The 20,848-nt window shown below is 39.7% G+C and overlaps 1 protein-coding gene across 4 annotated transcripts in view; it reads right to left on the reverse strand.

Moving 5' to 3' along the window:
• FHAD1 (forkhead associated phosphopeptide binding domain 1) overlaps positions 1-20,848 on the reverse strand; it is a 195,336-nt gene that overhangs the window by 86,049 nt on the left and 88,439 nt on the right. For 2 of the 4 annotated variants that reach the window (XM_074218377.1, XM_074218381.1), the window contains 4 exons: positions 18,608-18,682; positions 10,458-10,562; positions 6,405-6,512; positions 410-493 (listed from right to left, as the gene is read on the reverse strand). In XM_074218377.1, the coding sequence (XP_074074478.1) occupies positions 410-493; positions 6,405-6,512; positions 10,458-10,562; positions 18,608-18,682 (372 nt within the window). Of the gene's footprint in view, positions 1-409; positions 494-6,404; positions 6,513-8,609; positions 8,655-10,457; positions 10,563-18,607; positions 18,683-20,848 lie in introns of all 4 variants that reach the window. The other 2 variants (XM_074218380.1, XM_074218378.1) reach the window with 2 other exon arrangements.

Here is a 20,848-nt window from a genome sequence, read left to right on the forward strand (position 1 = left end):
CATCTGAATCAATGGAAGGGTTTCCACATTAAAAGTTTCTGAATGAATTAAAAGATCTAGGTTCTTTTCCCCTTTCCTCTCCTTTTTTCCTTCCAAAAATCGTTACTAAGGAGTCTCCTTGGGGGGAAATTCCTGAGATGAATCACACCTGGTATGTGATTACTTAGGTGAATCACACACGGGTGATTGACACCTGGTCTTAGAGAAATTAAATGAGTATTTCATGGAAATGTTCTGAGACCATTCAAGCTTTTGCTTCAGTACCAGAAATCCCACAAAATCAAAACAAATCTTTCTGTTGTAGTGACAAGCAGAAAATGATGTGCCAGTCGCAGAAAGGAGGACATATGCTCTTGGGATGGGATCTACAGTCACTCACGTCTGTTGTCTGTTGAAAAATGAGACTCACCTGCTGATTAGTGACGATCCTGGACTGGGGCAGTTTCCCTCGGCCATAGATGGCCTCGATGATTTGATTTCGGAAATGTTCCAGCTGAAGCAGAAAGAGAGCCTGTCAGATAGGAGAGCATCAACTGTCCACAATCTGCTATCTCCCCTTGCACCAGCCTGGGGCAGTGGCCTTGTAAAACTCTTAGACTGTAACCTCCCTCGAACACAAGAAAGCACAAAGCTTGGCCTTAATTGACTGGGAGGCCCTTCTGTCTGATTTAGTTGACATACATGATTGCCAGACATCTAAGACTGGAACAGTGGCTGTCAATAGGACTTCTAGTCATTTACCCACCGGAGGTGCCCACAACCTTGTCAGCCAAGAGCCAATGAGATGGGTAATGAGTATGGCAACCTGAAGCCATTCATCTGGGTGCATTGCCAGGTTATTCTCCTGTAGTATTTAGGATGGGGTAGAAGTAGGGGAAAGGGTCACTTGATTTTAAGTTGAAAGGCATCTTAGAGATCATCTGAAAGCACCCAATCTTAAAATCAGGGGACCTGAAACTGAATTCCAGTCTGACTTTCATTGGCTATATGAGCCTGGGCAAGTCTGACCCTCAGTTTCCTCAACTGTAAAAAGAGGGATAACACTGTCTCTTGCTATAACATTTTATTTCCAGTGAGAACTATAGTCATACACATGGCAGAGTCTTCAGGAAAGATCTTGCTTAAATAACCTGCCAAATTAAGACAGGAGTTATCACAGGAAACCTGAAACACTTATCCTATATCTTACATCTTTAAAAAACCTCACCAGAGTTCCATGATTCACTCGTGAGAGAGGATGAGCAAAACAACTTAACACCAATATGTGTGTCCCTTGTCCTGATTTCTGTCCCAGACTAGCAATAGAGAGGGAAGCATTTCAGGTGACCTGCTGCTCTTCTCCCAGTACCTCTCCTCCTCCTAGTCAGTTGGTTTACCTGCTACTGAACTGAAATGAACAGCTGCTTAAGAAAATGGCATCTGAGGACAGGATTCAGATTTCTGTACTGTGATTTAATAAGTATGAATTACTGAGGGCTTTTGGCTAGAAATGTGGTACACCTAAAATATAGTATGTAAAAATTTATATGCTTGGAGCTTGGAAACAAAAGTGGTTTAGATGGAAAAGAAAGGCTGCCTGCTGACAAAGATGCCAGAGAGAATAGCTAGCATATGAGAATAATAGCAGGAGAGCTCATAATGCTCATAATGCAAAGGAAACAAAAATCTAAGTAAAGAACCAGTATTAAAAGTTACAGGCTCAATAATATGTATGTGTGTGTATATCTATGTATTGACACTGACTCCATTTCTCCCCTCTCGCATTCTCTCTCTCTGTCTGTCTGTCTCTCTCTCATTCTCTCTCTCTCTCTCTCCATCATGAATGCACTAAATATGACTATCTAACAAGGTGAATTAAAAGTCTTCATTCAGAGATAAATTTGATTTTAAAGGTTATCACAGAGGCTTGATGGGGGGTGTAGGGATGCATGAGTGGAATATCAATCTGGAAGGACATTTTTGTTGTTGAGTCATTTCAACCATGTCCACCTGACTGAAAAAAAAAGACAGGTAAAAACAAAAGTGTAGAGAGGGAGTACAGAATACAGTTGCAGAGCATGAAGATATATTCATGTGAGGAAATCCTGTAGCCAAAGAGAAGGAAGCATGGTTAAGAACATTTGAGGGAAGAACACCACAACCAATTTGTTGCCAAGGTCTGTAGACTGCATCTTTGAAACATCTCTGGAATCCTTTCTCTTCTCTCCTCTGACATTGTCTACTCCCTGCTGTAGATATCACCTCCTGTCTAGATTACTGCAATAGCCTTCAGGTGGATCTTTCTGCCTTGAGTATCTCCCACCCAGTCCATTATCCAGTCAACTGTCAAATTGATTTTACTAAAATATAAGCCTTAAGGCAACTAGATGAATAAAGCCAAGGACTGGATTCAGGAAGACCTGAGTTCAAATCCAGTCTCAGGCACTTACTAGCTGTGTGACCCTGGGCACATCCTGTAACCCTGTTTGCCTTAGTTTTCCTCTATGTAAAATAGACTCGGTGAAGGAAGGGGCAAACCTTTGCCAAAAAAATCCAAAACAAAACCCAGCAACAACAAACAAACCCCAATGGGATCATGAAGAGTCTAAAGCAACTAAAATGACTGAACAATAACAAAAATGTAAGCCAACTCTTAAAAATCCCTGTCAATAAACTTTAGGGGTTCCTTATTACCATAAGATCAAATAAAAAAAAATTGTTTGACTTTTAAAGCTCTCATAATCTGACCCCATCCAATCTTTCCAGTCTTCTAATATACTTCATCCCCCCTTCCACATACACTTCGGAAGTGAAACTAATCTTTTTGCTATTCTTTGCATAAAAGACTCCATCTCCTGAGTCCAGGTATCTTCCCTGGCTGTCACCTTATGCCTGCAGTACTCTCCCTTCTCATCTCCACCTCCTGGTTTCCTTCAAGTCTTAGTTAAAATCTGCAAAAAAGCCTTTCCCAGGCTTCTTTATTCTTAGTCATCTTTATTCCTAGGACTTCCCTTTGAGGCCACTCCCAGTTACCCTACACACACACACATACACACATGCACTGTATTTGTTAAACACCTACTATGCATGTAATTATGTGTGTAAATATATCAACATATATGTATATATGTATATCTTGTTTGTAATTAGTTGTTTCCCTAACCAAACTATGAGCTTCTTGAGAGAAGGAACTAGGTCTGATTTTTTTTTTTTTGCCTTTCTTCATAACAAATGTGTGGCATACAGTTAGAAGTTAAATGCTATGTGATTGAGAGGCAAAAAAACTCCATATACCCATGGACTGCATATGACCTGCAAAACTCCCAAGTGCCATACAAACTAGATTAAAATACCATTGGGAAATATTCAGCAAAAATAAATAAGAATAAAATAAAATATAGATAATATAGATAAGTAGTTTCCAAAGGTGACATATAGTCCACAGGGTTCCTTATCTATATTGTAGTGGCCTCTGTTTCTTTTTGAGTTTGATGCCACTGCTATAGACTTTGTGGACCAATGGAAAAAAAATAGATGGAGAGTTAGGAAGCATGATCCAAAGCTTTGGGGACCATGACACAAGAAACATTTGGTCTTAAGAGGATAGTAAGGGATTCAACATCTTTTGGAAAAAAGCCACAATTCCAATTAAAAAAGTATTTGTTAAACACCTACTATGTGTCAGACACTACACTAAGGATTTCATAAATATCTATTTATTCAAGCTTAATTTGATCTCAATAGTGCAAGAAATTAGAAAAAAAGAGAAGTGCTAAGATCTAGGGACAAGGAGAATTTATTAATAGTAGAGTGAGGATTCCAAAGGATAGAGTAAAATGAAGGAGTCATAGGGTTGTGGGCAAGTAAAGCTGAGATAGGTAGGGATGAAAGGACTAGAAGAGATAGGAGAAGGAAAATAATTTCCTCAGTATTGGAGGAAGAGCAATGAGAGCTGAGAAATTGCCAAACCACAGGACTCTTAAGAGTTGACTTTAGGAGGTACCCACCTTCTAGGATCCTTTGATGACTGAGCAAGAAATTAAAGTTGGCCATCATTGACACTGACTCCAAGAGGGTTGAGATGTCCTAAAGTCACTCTAGGCAATTAGGTTCCTTGGGACTGAACTGACATTCCTCAAACATTCTGAAGTATCATCCCAAGATGGCAGAGCAGAAGGCCCACTCAGGATACCATCCTTGGTCAGACCTACTCAGCTCCTGATCTCTGGAACCCTAGAAGCAAAGCCTCTTGATGCCCCCTTCCTGTCTGTCCATTAAGTGATTTGAGGCTTGGGATCTGACAGGTCCCTCCAGTCATCTACTGCAAATCTATATTACATCTCCATTCAAGCAATACTCCCCTCAGTCACTCAGAAGATTAAATCTGAGAAGGTTTAAAGGACCTCTCTTCATTCTGGTTTCTTGAGAACTGAAATCTATGATTCTAAGACTCTGATCATGGAGGAAGAAGTAGTTGGTATTTAGATTCCTTTAGCTTTGAACTCCTACTTACCTCCAGTCTGGACCCTTATTCTTAAATCTGGGGTCAGTTATTTGGCTCAATGAACAAAATCTCAAAGTTGAAGTCAGGAAGACCCCAGTTCATATTTGGCCCCTAGACAAGTCACTTAACCTCTGTTTCCCCTCAGTCTCCTTATCTATAAATGGGAATAAGAAGGGCACCTACCTCCCAGGGTGTTGTGAAGACCAAACAAGATAATAACTGTAAAGGACTCATAGTGACTTCACATGCTAGATGCTATACAAATGTTGGTTATTATGATTATGGTTATATCTGACATCAGAAAGTGAGACATAGCCAGGAGAAACTTCATATTAAGTGGCATTACCAGTTAGCTTCCAGTTTCTGGAAATACAAATTCCTCCTTACTCATAGGCATACTGAGGTAGATGATTTGAGACAATTTGATGCTTCTTTAAGAGAAGACTTCCTGCCATTATCCCCAGTATCTATACATTCAAAATGGTTTAGAATTTTTTTTGGAGAGGGTCATTTACAGCCCTCAGCACCCAGAAACTAAGACCTTAGAGGGTCTCTTCTGAAACAAAACCCTTTAAAACAGTCAACGCATTGAATACAAGGCTGAAAGTAAGAAATTAATGTTTGCCTGAATTACTTTTTCTAGAAAGGAACGGTGTATAGGTTACTTGTTCATCAGTCATGTTTGTCTTTTAGAGAGTCTAAACCATGTGGTAGTAGCACTATGAGTCTGAGAGAGACCATGGGAAATCTTAAAAGAACCAGGAACTCTCTGGGATTTGTACTCAGGGTGACTCCAAGTTCTATTCCATTTTGAGAAGAGTTTATGGACTATTAGTGACCACCTTGTATAGTTTTTGTACCAGTTTATGGCCTGTGTTCTTTGTATTCTTTGTAATTTTTTTCTCCTCAAGGATGAAATAAAGATTGTCCTCTACCCATATGCATTTGTTACCCTGAGTGCTTATAAAGAATCTGGGAACTGTTCATTTATACTTGTGGAAATTAGACATGAGCTACATGTGGAGATTATTTCAGTAGTAATTCCACATGGAGGATAACAAAAAAAAAGAGAAAATTACCTTTTCAATTATTTATCAGAATAGGATCTAATCTTTCTAAGTCCAAAATCATAAAGAAAAGCTTACAGTAAAATGGGTTGGGGATAGACTATATGAGGTCTAAGATTTCTTACAACCTAATATTCTATGTTCTAAGATTACTTCTAGCTCTGAGATCTCTGTTCTAAAGATCCTCCCAACTCTGACATCTTGAGTTCTAAAGTCCCTTCCCATCTCTGACATCCTGTGTTCTAAAGTAACTCCCAGCTTTCCATTCCACATTCTAAGGTCCTTCCCATTTCTGATATCCTATGTTCTAAAGTCTTTCCCACATACCATTCCATATTCTAAGGTCCTCTTCATCTCTGACATCCTGTGTTCTAAAGTCCTTCCCAGCTCTGACATTCCACATTCTAAGGTCCCTCTTAGCTCTGAGATCGACATTGTCAAGAGAACTGGAAACAACTTTAGTTAGAAATCATCCAGTTCAATCCCCTCATTTTACAGATGGGGAAATCGAGGATCAGGGAAGTTGGTTGATTCATGCAGGTAGTAAGTGGTAGGGCAGAGATTTGAACCCATGTCCTCTGATCCCAAATTCAATGCTCTTTTGCTTGTACCATGCTGCCTCCAGACTTCAGCATTCTGTGTTGAGGTCCCTCCCAGGTCTAACATTCTTTTTTTCTGAAGGTTTTTCCTTCTGACATTCCAGGATCCAGTTATGACTCATCTATGATTCATTTCAGTCTGTTCTTTCTCAGAGACATGTTTTTCACCAGCTGTTCTGTAGCATATCTAAATTCAGAAAAACGTAAATACTTAACACTGCCAGGTGAATGGCTGGTACCCTGACACCTCCCTACCTGATACACTGCTTTGTCCAAATTGTCTTTAATGAGCTTCTCTCTGTACCCCATCTCTTGAAGCTGTATAAATTTCTTCCTGGAATCCGCCTGTAGCTTCTCTTCAGCCTGGAATGATGAAAGGATGTTCTAATACTCAGGTTCTTGGGATCATGGGTGAGGATGCATACATATGGGGAAACAAAGACCCAGAGAAGGGAACTGACTTGCCCAACATCACACAGAATTGTCAGAGGTCATGGACCCCAACCCTCTGATTCCAACACTACACTGAGTTTGATCCTCTCTTGTTTTGAAGAGGAGGAACCTGAGGCCCAGAGAATTTTATCAACTTGCCCAACCTCTTCTTCCCTATTGGTTCCTTCTCTGTTGCCTTTAAACAAGATCTTTTGGAAATAAGATCAAGCAGTGGACCTTGCCCTTACCTTTCCCAACTTTGCTTCTTTAGGGTAATCATTAACTATGCCTTCCTTCTGGATGACTTACCAAACTAGTGTAAGTTAAGCAATGTTTCTACCATCCCTTATTTCTATCATGATTTAAGGAGATCTTTTCTCCCAAAGGTGGGATTTGTGGGACAGATGGTGCATAATGGTTAGCTCCATTTTACAGGGGAAGTAACTGAAGCCCACAGAGGCAACACGACTTAAGGTCATCCCATCTTGTGGAAAGGTGAAGCTTGGACTCCTTCCCTCTTTTCCCTCCCTCTGTTCCCCCAAGTCCTGTGCTCTTAGATCCTGAAAAACAATCTAGGCAGCAAAAGTAGGCCTTTAACATTCAAATGTTTGATTTTCAGTTATCTTCCAACTCATGACTCATAAGGAAGGCTCAGATTGGACCAATTATATATTATTATTATTATTATTTAGAATTTTGCAAGGCAGTGGGCTTAAGTGGCTTGGCCAAGGCCACACAGCTAGGTAATTATTAAGTGTCTGAGGCCAGATTTGGACTCAGGTACTCCTGACTCCAGGGCCGGTATTCTATCCACTGTGCCACCTAGCTGCCCCCAGTTATATATTATTAATCTGAAATAATTGGTTCCTAGTGCTTCTTGCTAATGGTGTTCTATGGGAGTGTGTGATGCTGCCATCTGCTGCAATACTCTGACTTGTGCAGTTGTTTCTGGATGGCATGCTTCCCTAGAACCTGGGGACTCATAAGAGGAAGGGCATCCACTTTTGAATTGAGAACCTGTAAACAATTGTAAATCCTACAGGTAGAATAGGAAAACAGACCTGTGAAAAGAAATTACTTTGCCATGATCAGGTCCTCTGATTTCAAATCCAGTGATTTTTCCAACCCACTGGGGTCAATCAGTTTAACTGAGTCCCAGAGAAGTTCAGTAAGTTAATCATGGTCACATAGAAAGTCAACGGCAGAGTTGAATCTACAGTCCAGAGCTTGTGCTATTCCTCAAGTTTTTACCCTGCTAGAATCTGGCTCATTATCTTTTAAATTCACAAATCAACAAAGATTTATTGCATACCTGAGTCCTATAAAGATTTTACTGTTTATTTGGATCTATAACTATGATATAACTGGTATGAGGGAACACTAATAAGGAACTGCCCACTTTGACTAATGCAAATCAGCAATTATTCTTTGATTTCATTAACTGCTCTTCAATTTATAGTCTTAGAGATTTGTCTGAGATATGGACAAGTTAAGTAACTTGCCCAGGGTCACCCAAGGTATGACTGAATTCAGGTCTTCTGGACTGAGGCTAGATTCTTAACTCTCTTCACCTCTGCCTCCAAGTTTCCCTGGCTTCCTTTAATAAGACTATGCTAAAGTCTTACCTTCCATAAGAAGCCTTTCTCATTCACCCTTAATTCTAGTGCCTTTCCTCTGAGATCACTTACCCTTCTCTCTGAGATTATATTTCCAATAAATCCGGAATATATCTTATTTGTTTATAATTGTTTGCCTGTGGTCTCTTCCATTAGATTATGAGAGGGTAGGACTACATTTTGCCCTTTTTTGTATTATATTTTAGCACACAATAGGTGCTTAACATGCTCTGATTTTCTTGACAATGCACTATGTCATACTTAATGCTCATTGAGCATTAAGATTAGTAGAAAAAAGTGTGAGATTTTCAGTTTACCTTTATTATTTTCAGCTTAGATAGAAAATTATTTTTATACATTCTCTTGCTCTAAATATTAAGAAAAAAAATTTTCCCCTTAAATTGGTACCCACCTTTGCAAGTGACCTATGGTGGGAATTCATTGAACCTCTTTGGACCTCGGAAAGGGGAGAATTAAAGGGCACACATTGAAATTACAGAATTACAGTTTTGAAGAGCATCAGTGCTTGAAGGAAACTTAGAACATAGAACTTTAGAACTGGCAGAAATATTAGAATGTAAAAATTAGAATGTAAACAAACAAACAAACAAACAAACAAACAAACAAATAAATAAATAATGTAAAATCAAATCGAGAGCTGAAAAATGGACTTCAGAAGCCAAGTCCTACATTTTACAGGTGTGGAAATGAAGAAATTTATTTAAAGTCACACTGGCAGTGGCATCAGAGATGGGCATTGAATCTAGATGCTCTGACTTCAGACTCAGTTCTCTTTGAAGAATATTCTAACTGGAAGGAAACTAGAACATAGGATAGAGTGTCAGAGCTGGGAAGGACCTTAGAACCTAGGTGCTTAAAGCTGGAAGGCATTTTAGAAAATAGACAGAACCAGAAGATACATATTATCAGAATTGGGAGGGTTTTAGAACATAGAATGTTTGAGCTGGGGGGTACTTCAGACTTGAATGTTAGACAGAATGTTAGACCTAGAAAGAAACTTAGAACATAGTTGTTGAAAATGGGAGGGAGCTTAAACAGAATTCCCCCCAAATATTATTAGATGATGATATTTTTCTATCTATGTGGAGGAGACATTGGGAAAGCTGGCTAATTCCTGGTAAATCTGGGGAAATTCTTAAGAGAAATTTCCAAGAAATTTTAAAGAATGTTATTATATTAAATTGTACATACCAAATATACCATAACTATAATGTACTGTACTATACTGTTTCATATTACATAGTAGTTGTTCATTCATTTTCTTTTTTTTTTTCTTTTTGTTTCTTTTTTGGTTTTTGCAAGGTAAATAGAGTTAAGTAGCTTGCCCAAGGCCACACAGCTAGGTAATTATTAAATGTCTGAGACCGGATTTGAACCCAGGTACTTCTGATTCCAGGGCCAGTGCTTTATCCACTGCGCCACCTAGCCGCCCCTTGTTCATTCATTTTCAATCACATCTGACTATTTGTGACACTATCTGTGACTTTCTTGGTGAAGATACTGGAGTGGCTTGTCCTTTCCTTCTCCAGTTTGTTTTACAGATGAAGAAATTGAAGTGAGCAAGGTTAAACGTCCAGCTCATACAACCAGTAAGTATCTGAGGTCAACTTTGAACTCACAAAGAGGAACCTTCCTGACTCCAGGTCTAGCACTTTGCCACCTAGCTGCCTGTACATCATATTTTAGCCATAATATATGTTAGATTACTATTCCATACTTCCCCCATAACATGCCCACTGTCACCCATACCATACCATACCATACCATACCATACCATACCATACCATACCATACCATACCATACCATACCATACCATACTATGCTATAGGACTTAATTTCTAAGAGATCCAGATGATGGAAGTATGACACAAGGGTTTTCCCCCATAAGGGTAGATCTAGATCCAAGAAGGGATATAGTCTAAGGTTAAGATGAGATCAGCCCAGAGGGTTGCAGTTATGGGATGGGGAAACGACTGAAGCCAGAATTAGCTCCTGACTAAAAAGATTCCCTGTTTCCCTGGGTTTTTCCATCCCACTTTACCCCATTGTAGAGCAGGGGCCATCTTCTAGGGCTCCATCAGATAGGAATATTAAGTCAACAAATAGTTTTTTCAGAGAGTTGCTGGGGGAGTCAATGATGGAGCCTCTATACCTAGTTCCTTTCCATTCTGGATAGAGAGCATGAAGTGAGGGGAGATGGCATCTTGGCCTCTGACAAGTGGGGGGGGAAGGAGATACCTTGCTTTTTTCTCTCAGCATCTTAGAGATGAGATTGTGCTCATTGAAACTCTTTTGGAGCTGCTCCCCTAGGGTTTTCATTTGCTGCTCCAGGTCTTTGATTTGCTGAAAGAGATGAGAAAACAGAGAAGTGAAGGGAAGCATCCCTGTCTTCCAGTTTTACCCCATACAATACAAGAAAATCTTCAAGTTTAGTCCAGTACAATGCAGAAAATATCTTCCTATTTGATCTCATAAAGAAGAAATAACCTTCCAGTTTAATGAACACCATTCAACACAGAAAACACTATGAATTTACTCTACTTTTCTCCTTCACTTTTCTTTTATGTGATCTCTTTCTCCATTAGAATGTAAGCTCCTTGAGGGCAAAGATTTTCTTCCAGCTTGAATTTGTATTTCTACTGCTTAGCATAATGACTGACAATTAGTGAGTTGAGCATTTAATAAATCCATGTGGATTTGATTCATGCAAACAAAGTCATCTTCAAATTTGACCCCATATAATGCAAAATTTTCCTCCAGTTTGATTCCATACAACCTAAAGGCATCAAAGTCCATTCAACATGTCACCTTGGGCATGACTGGAGAAAAGCCAGTCTTGTTATATTATCTCATTTCAAGACTAGAAGCTTTATCAAAATCATGATGATAGTAAAATCATCTCATAGTGGTTGATTTTCTGCATTGTTCAAAGCAAAGAAGAAGGTTCTATACTAAGGATAGGACTTTGAGCCTGGAGTCAGGAAGACCTGACTTCAGATTCCAGTTCTGATTTTTAGGAGCTGTTTGTGGACAAGTCATTCATGTTCATATTTCTATTCATCGTCATCATCATTATCATCATCATCATCATCATTATCACCATTTAACCCTGTTTGCTGTTATTATCCCTATTGTACAGATGAGGAAACTGAGGTCTAGGAAGTTGTCTTGCCCAATATCACATAGAAAATAAATGTCAGAATGAGATTTCAACCTTGATTATCTGTCTCCAAATCTGGTTGATATCTTCCATCTTCCAATTCTAAAATCTATTGATCTTGGGATTAATAAGTTCAATTATTCCCTTACTATAAATTATGAATTCATAGGATCTCAAATTCAAAGCTGGAAAGGATCTCAGAGGTCATCTAGTTTAGTTCCTCCCCCCCCGTTATACAGTTAGGGTAACTGAGGTCCTAGGCAATGAAGTGACTTGCCCAACATGCTCCAGGTAATAAAAGACTGAGACTAGGTCCACTGGAATGCCAAATTTTGACTTTTACCATAGTACTCCATTGTCTTCCAATTTTTTAAGCCACAGAAATTTTTACCCCTCTGTTAATGCATAGATTTCTCCCCCCTCTCCTTGTTGGGTTATGTCCCGATGATGGAAAAAATAAGCTACACAACTTTAGGAGTCATGCTTTCACTTGAATGCAACAGCCTTTCAAGCAGATTTCTAGTGTAAGCAGGAGAGTTCATCCTAGATGGCATCTTAGGACCTTTTGTCACAAACATTTTAATCCATAAATTGAATGAGGAAATTGAATCTGTTACTTGACAGGATGGAGATTCAAAAATTATTTAAAGAATAGTACTCAGTCAAAAATATGGAATTTAATAGAGACAAATGTAAAGTATTATGCTTGTGTTCAAAAAGTCAACTTCTCAAGTGCAAGGAAACCTGGCTAGATATAGGTTTGCATGAAGAAAGATCTGGGGGGGGGGGCTGGAGGACCATAATCTCAATATAAGTTAATAGCATGATGACAGAGATTCCAACAGAGTCTTGGGCTAAATGAACAAAAGTATGGTTTCTAAAACATGGAGGATTATAGCTTCATTGTCTTCTGTCCTAGCGAGGCCATATTCTGAGTAATGAGTTAAATATTGGACATCACAGTTTAGAAGAGACATTGCTTATTTGAAGAATCTGTAAAGGAGGATGAGCAGAATAGTGGAATAAAACCATTTAAAGATCAGCTGAGGAAGCATTTTTACAAAATTTCGGTAGTTATTCTGGTGCTAAAGGATAGCCTAATCCTAAACAGCTAGGTGGCACAGCAGATAGAATGCTGTTTGTGGAATAAGGATGATCTAGGTTCAAGTACAACTTCAGACATTTACCTAGTTGTATGACACTGGGCAATTCACTTAATTTCTCCGTAACTCAGTTTCTTCAATTGTAAAGTAGGAATTATAAGGCCACCTACTCCCAAGGGTTATTGTGAGGATCAAATGAGATGAGGATTATTATAGATCATTATAGATCTCAGTAATGATTAGGTCACTTGCCCACAGTCATCTAGCCAATATTTAATGGCTTGGATAAAGGCAAGGAGAGCATTCTTATTGAACATATAAATGACACAAAGCTGGGAAGGAAAGTCAATACATCAGATGACAGAGAAAGGATCTGAAATAATCTTGTCAAACAATAAGCTTGAGTTGATTCTAATAAGATGAAATGTCATAGAGACAATTGTAAAGTCATATACTTGGTCCCTCAAAATTGATCTAACAATTATGAGATGGAGAAGGCATGACTCTACAGTGGGTTGTCTGAAAAAATTCTGAGGGTCTGAGTGAGAGACATTAAGATGATACAGAAGTTAAAAAAGGGCTAATGATTCAGAGGGTCTTAACATTTTTTATTGTATTCTAGACCCCTAAAGGCAGTGTCTGGTGAAACTATGGACTCCTCAGAATCATGAGACTTGGGTTGTACTACAGCTGGAGTACATGCTCACTTTTATCTCATTATCTACTCCTAGTCCAGAGAGCAAATGTCCAGAGCAGGGCTTTGAGTGAAACTTGTAAAATGGAAGTAATATTCCACAAGGGTGGGGACTCTGCCATCTTTCATTTCTGTATCCCTAGAGTTGATCCTAGAATCTTGTATATAGTATATGCTATTGATATTAATAAATATTAAGAATTAATTGATGGGGTGACTCAGTAGCTCAGTAGATAGAGCACCGGCCCTGGAGTCAGGAGTACCTGAGTTCAAATCCAGCCTCAGACAGACACTTAATAATTACCTAGCTGTGTGGCCTTGGGCAAGCCACTTTACCCCATTTGCTTTGCAAAAAAAGAAACCCTAAAAAAAAAAGAATTACTTGCTAAATTAAATTAAGTAGAAGAGTGACTATGGAGCCATGCTTTCCTACCTACTTCAGATTTGCATAATAATAATAATTGCAGTTGATATTCATTAAATATTTCAAGGCTTTGTCAAGTGTTTAACATGTCTAATATCTCACAATGCCTGCACACATTAGGTGTTTAACAATGTTCATTGACTGATTAGCTCAATGCCTGGATATAGTAGGTGTTTAATAAGTGGTTATTGATCTACAAGCCAATGCCTGATCCATAGTAGATGTTTAATAAATGTTTTGTGATTGACTAGCATAATGCTTGCACATATTAGGTGTTTAATAAATATTCACTGACTGACTAGCTCAATATTTGGATATAGTAGGTGTTTAATAAATGTTGAGCGATTGACTAGCACAGTGACACATAGTAGGCACTTAATACATATTTACTGATTGATTAGCACAATGCCTGCCCTTATTAAGTGTTTAAGAAATGTTTGTTGGCTGACTAGCTCAATACCTGGATATAGTAAGTGTTGAATAAATGTTTACTGCTTAACTTGTACAGTGGCACATAGCAGGCACTTAATAAATGTTTATTGATTGATTAACACAATGCCTGCACATACCAAGTGTTCATGTTCTTCTTTATCTAAGAAGACCAAAGTGACATTAATATATTTTAGACAAATTACAGTGTGTCTGACTGTAGCTGTTCAGACCAATATGAACTCAGATCAGGCACAGATAATCCATGTGTCACCTGGAGCAGGTACTCAAAACTTATTTAAGTCATGTTTCCTTTGAGCTGCTTCCATTCTGCTTTCCTCACAGCCTCACTGATGAGGGTACACCATGCTGGGCAGTCCTGTGCTAGTATCTCCCATGCTGAATCCTAAATCAGTGAGATCTTCAGGGAGTCACAGTATCACCTCTTCTGACCCCTTTGAGAGCACTTGTCCTGTGTGCGTTCCCCCTAAAATAGTTTTTTTTTTTTTGGCAAGCATGTGTGTGGCATTCTAACAATGTGTACAACCCATTGTAGTTGCACTCTGTGTAGTAATGTTGGAATGCTGGGCAATTTAGCTTGAGAAAGGTTCAAGTTGACCTGGGTTCAAGTACAACTTCAGACATTTACCTAGTTGTTTGACACTGGGCAATTCAATTTCTCTCTAACTTAGTTTCTTCAGTTGTAATGTGAGAATTATAATACCACCTACTTCTGAGGGTTATTGTGAGGATCAAATGAGATGAGGAAACTGAAATTCCTAATGATTAAGTGACTTGACCACAGTCATATAGCCAATAAGTATCTATTACAATGGTTACTCAGTGTCTGGTATCTTCTCCTGCCAGGTGATCTTCAGAATCTTCCTATGACAATTTAAAGGGCAGTGATTTGGTTTCCTGACATGGCACTGGTAGACTGTCCAGATTTCACAGGCATATAGCAATTAGGTCAGCACAATGGCTCTATAGACCTTCAGTTTGGTAATCAGTCTAATACCTCTTCTCTCACACACACTTTCTTATGGAGTCTCCCAAATCCTGAGCTCTGGCAAAGCATATGTCAACATCACTGTCAATGTGTACCTCCCAATGGAAAGGACACTGCCAAGGTAACTTGTCTACCATACTCAGAACTTCTCCATTTACAGTAATCGATGGTTCTATATGTGGGTGGTGTGGTGCTGGCTGATGCAGTGCCTGTGTTTTCTTGGTATTAATTGATAGGGAAAAGTTAGCATAAGCAGCAGAGAATTGATCCATACACTGTTGCATCTTAGCTTCAGAGGCTGCATTGAGTACATAATCATCTGCAAACAGAAGATCATGTACCAACACTCCCTCCTCTTTGGTCTTGGCTCACAGCCTTTTCAAGTTAAAGAATTTGCCATCAATATGGTAGCTGATCTTGAGGTCATGTTCATCATCAGTGAAGGCATGAGATAACATGGCTGAAAACAGCATACTAAAAAGTATAGGAGCAAGGGTACAGCCTTGTTTCACTCCATCGGTGACTGGAAAATCTTGAGAGCATTGTCCACTGTCCAGAACCCAGGCATGCACACTGTCATGAAGTTTATATATAATATTGATGAACTTCTCCAGGCAACCAAATTTTGACATAATTTTCCCTAAACCCTTATGACCGATGGTATCAAAGATTGTTGTCATATCTACAAATGTTCTATATAGACCTCTAGTTCTCTTCCTGACATTTTCCCTGGAATTGTCAGGCAATAAACACTATATTGACTACTCCTCTACCCTTTCAGAATCCACACTGGCTCCCAGGGAGGTGACCATCTTCCAGGTGAAGGATCAGTCTATGAGAAGAACTTTGGCAAGAATCTTACCAGCAATGACTAAAAGATAAATACCTCTGTGACAGGACCATCTGTTCCTTTTACCTTTATAGAGATGGACAATGGAGGCATCTTTGAATTCTTGGGAGAAAACCTCTTTATGCCATATAACTTGGAAAATTTCAGTCAGTTTTTGGATGAGCAATGGACCTTTCACCTTGTAGATCTCAGCTGGAATAGAATCAGCACCAGGTGCTTTGCCACTTGAAAGGAGATTAATGGCATTCAAAACCTCCTCTTCAGTTAGGACTTCAGCTGGGGACTAACTTCAACTTGAGGTAAACTGTCAATGGCTTCTGCAATGATTGATGATGGTATGATAAGAACACAATGGAAGAGTTCAGTCTATCTCTCTAGGATCATTTCCCTATCATAATCAATGTGGATTCATCATCACTGAGCAGTTGAGATACACCACATGTCTTTGGCCCATAAGTGACCTTCAGGACATCATAAAAGCAGTTTGGTTACTGTCTGCATAAAATTGAATTTCATCTGCCTTCTTACTGAGCCAAGAGTCCTCCATCTCTCTAAGCTTCAATTATACCTTGATTTTGATGGAATTAAATGCTGCCTTCTTAGAAATGGATGAAATATTCTGTTGGTAAACCCTGTAGAGTTAAATTTTTCATTTAGCAGCTTCTGTATTTCCCTGTCATTTTCATCAAACCAGTCTTGGTGTTAGTGAGTATTCTGACCCAGATGAGCAAATGCAGTGCTGTATACCAGATCTCTGAAAGCTGCCCATTCTTTTTCTGTTCCACTGTTGCCAACTGTATGTTGGCTCAGTTTTCCCTCCAAGTTAGCAACAAATTGTTTCCCCTCAGAGAGACACTGGGGTTTAATATGAATATTTAGCTTAGAGAGGATGAGTCTGTGATCAGCCCAGCATCTGAGCCACACATTGCCTTTGTCACTCTCATATCTTGTCTATCTCTTCTCCTTACAATCACTTAGTTTGATAGATACCAATGTTTGCTACAAGTGTGTATCCAGGAAGTTTTATTGAGTTTAGGTAAACAGAAGACAGTGTTTGTGATGAGAAGGTCATGAGATGTGCAAGTCTTCAGTAGTAGGTGATCATTGCGATTGCTGTTTCCAACTTCATTCCTCCCAAGGACTCCCTGCCATGTTGGTAATCTGAGCCTACTCTAGCATTAAAGTCATCCAGAATTATAAACTTGTCCTCTTTTGGTACATTGATGATAAGGGTCTCCAGGTCTTCATAAAAATTTTCTTTAACTTTGTTAGTGTTTGTTATGATGGGAGCATTAGGCGTTGATGAGGATGGCATGGTGTTTTCCTCAAAGTGGCAATCCCACTGACATGAGCCTGTTGTTCACTCCTTTTGGTAGACATTAAAGAATATTTACTAGATTAGTTCTGATTGCAAAACCTGCCTCAGCTTTACAGTGTTCCCCATCACTGCAGCTACTCCAGAAAAATATGTATCCAGCTCCAACTTCAGTAAGCTGGCCTTCATTTGCCAGCCTTGTTTCACTTGGGCTGCTATTTGGATATGATACCTGCAGAGTTCTTTTGCAACAAGAGCTATTCATCTTTCAGGTCTAGTCAATCTTGAATGTGTGCACATTCCATGCACTGATTTTGAGTGGAATCTTCTTTGAAGAAGTTTTTGTACATTTTTTGTGACTTTATTGCACTATGGGATACCTGCCTGCCATGGAAATTGGACCAGGGTTGGGTAAGCAGACAATTTTGGGTATCTTTTCTAGTCCCTTCCTCACATCAGGAGGTGAGCAATGTGATCCTTAAAAGGTCTGCTCGGTCACCCAGGAGGTTGCTGAATCTCACTGCTGCTTTTAATAGAGAAATGACCCTATGGCCCAGGGCCACCTGTGTGCAGGGTTTGACTACAGCTCCCAGTGTATCTGCACCTGCTGCTTCATCACTTGCTTGTCGCCATAGGACTCTGAAGAATGGTTATGATTGCTGTGTGAGTAAATTGGATTTAAGTGAGGTAGTTGCACAATGTCATCTGCCTCACTCTTTATTCCAAAGTCATCATAATCCAGCATAGCAAGACAGAGTCGAGACAAGTGATGGCTCTAGAGGCAGTGGATGACCTTGGCGTCTTCAATGTCTAACCAAGCTCTAAATGTTCCACAGCACCTGCTTCAGTTGGCCTCATGGCTGTTGGAACGAATTGTTTTCTTCCACTCATTCTGCCAGTGGAAGACTTCACATGCTTGGAGTAGACACCCCCTGCTATTCACAGATGAGTTTGAGACTCTCTCAGTTACACTCAACCTGGTTTAGTCTGCCTGCCAGAATGGTTTACTGGGATGTGGCCACTGCATGCTACAGTTTCTTGGAGCCACAGGTGAGCATCAGGTGGGCCAAGTGGACATCAGAAGTGGAAAGCAACCCTGAAGAGGATTTGGCAGCCCTCACAACAAAGTACCAGTCTTCCTTGAACACACTCTACACCCCTGACTAGCTCAATACTGAATATAGTAGGTGTTTAATAAATGTTTATTGACTGACACATGGTAGGCAATCTTACTGATTGACTTGAACAGTGCTTGTACATAGTAGGTGCTTAGCAAATGTTTACTGGTTGGCCATCCTGGTGCCTGGCAGACAGTAGGTGCTTAGTACATGCTCATTGCCTGACTGACTGATGTAACCATCATTATTCAACAAGTCACCTTTAGGGATGGGAGAGTCAACTCACAGATTTGCAGGATTTTAGCTCTTTCTCTTTGGCTTCCAGTTCATCTTTCTTCAAGTCTTCTTTCAGTTGTGCACACTGTGGCAAAGATAAAATCAGAAAGAAGCTATTAGGCCAAAGCGGCCTCTTGGGCTACTTCTAGATCTTGGCATCTCTTTTCAAAATTCTCTCATCCAGAAAGGATTCCCTAAGCAAACAAATACCACCAGTCAAAACGACTGAACTCAAACACTCTTGAGTTAGCCAGTTTAGCTAAGGAGGTCCTGTGGCCCAAGGTAGACAAATCAGTTCCACTTGGCTGACTATCATCAAGTTCTCATCATCTGGCTTCCTTCACTCCAGTCCAGAAAGTTGAAACATATGAAAAAAATCTGCTTGTGAGGATTCTGGGGCTTCAGGGTTTCCCTTCCATCATAAAGAGTACATAAGGCTCTGGACCTTCTCCTTGTGTAGGAGTAGGGAGAGACTTGGATTTGGAATGACTTGACCACAGCCTCACAGAGAGAAAGTGTTAGAGGTAGGTGGAGGTACCTGTTCCAGTGAAAGGTGAAATAGTATCAACTATGACATCCCTGGAATTGGACACTTAGGAGCTATGCTTAAATCCCAGGTCTGCCACTTAGCTCCTGAATGACATTTGGGCAAATTAGTTCATCTTTCACTTTCTTCATCTGTAAATGAAGAGGGCTGGAGGAGATGACCTCTAAGGTTCATTCCTGTCTTAAAGTTGTGCCTGTAGGACTGATAACTAGAATGTACTGGAATCAGCTCCTCCTGGCTACTGATACCTTGGATATTAGCGAATACTCCAAAACAGTGCTTGACTTAACTGTTTTTTTAATTATCTAGACTCAGGGAGCTAGGTGGTACTGTGTATAGAGCACTGACCCTAGAGTCAGGAAGACCTGAGTGCAAATCTGACCTTAGACATTTAATACTTACTAGCTGTGTGATCCTGGGGCAAGTCACTTAACCCCATGGCCCCACAAAAACAAACAAAAATTATCTAGTCTTAATAAAGTAATGGGGGGGGAAATGTTAATAATTCAGAATAAGCTTAAAAATGTGGCCTAAAATATTAGTATATTGACTTTTTTCAATGTGTATTTCTTTAATTATTAGTGATTTAGAGTTTCTTCCCCCATATGACAATTGATTTCTTGTACTTTTTCTCTTGAGAATCCCCCATACCTGCTGAGAGTCAGTTGTTAAGTATTTACCAGCACACTTCTGATATCAAATCACTTAGTCTTTCTGGGCCTTACTGATCTTAAAAGGGGTGGAGGGTCAGACTACACAGTCTCTGAGGAACATTTCAGCTCTAAATCTACATGATTCTATCAACTCAAAGTTCAGAGCTAGTTCTATTGTGCCATATCATTTAGTCCTGCTTGCTTATTTTACAAATAAGGAAACTGAGGTCTACATAGGTGAAATGACTTCCCCAAGGCCACGTGACTCACTTGTGTTGATTAGGATTTGAACTCAGTTTCTCTGACTCCAAATTCAGGTGGTATTCCTGAAGCAGGTAAGAGGTTCAGGGGTTAGAATGATCAATCTAGACCTGAGCATCCAATCTCTGCCTTAGACACTCACTAGCTGAATAACTTATGGTAAGTCATTTGACTTCTCTAGGGCTCAGTTTCCTTCTCTGTACAATGAGAATAATAGCAGCACTGACCCCACCAAGGCTATTGTGAGGATAAATTAATATATTAAGTACAAATTTTTGCAAACCTTAGAGCCAGTGAAAAATGCTTACCATTTCTAATGCAGTGTGCTATGTCCCTGGATTTGAATGTCGTTTCAGGAATTACTACCTAGGGGAGAAGAGGACTGGATTTGAACTCTGAGGACTGTGTTCAAATTCCAGGTCTTCCAAAGTTTAGCTATATGACTTCAGGAAATTCTCCCCCTCTTAGGGTCTTCATTTCTTCCTCTGGATCCTGGATGACCTTTGAGGTCCTCTGTCAGTCTGAATTTAAAATCCCATGAGGACCTGATAGTATTTGACAGGCAGCCATGTGGAAGAAGGATTCAATTTCTATGATTTTCCCCTGGAGGGAAGACTTGGGTACCATTGTACCATTGGGGAAGTTACAAAGAAGGTAATTTTGGCTTGAAAAATAGTACTAACAATCAGGGCTGTCCCAGAGTATGATAAGCTGCTTGGAGAGGCAGTGGGCTCTCCAACTTACTAGCCTTGTGACCTTGGGTAAGTCACTTTGGACATCTTCCATCAGA

This window comes from Macrotis lagotis, chromosome 1 (assembly GCF_037893015.1).
Source record: "Macrotis lagotis isolate mMagLag1 chromosome 1, bilby.v1.9.chrom.fasta, whole genome shotgun sequence".
Lineage (NCBI taxonomy): Eukaryota > Metazoa > Chordata > Mammalia > Peramelemorphia > Peramelidae > Macrotis > Macrotis lagotis.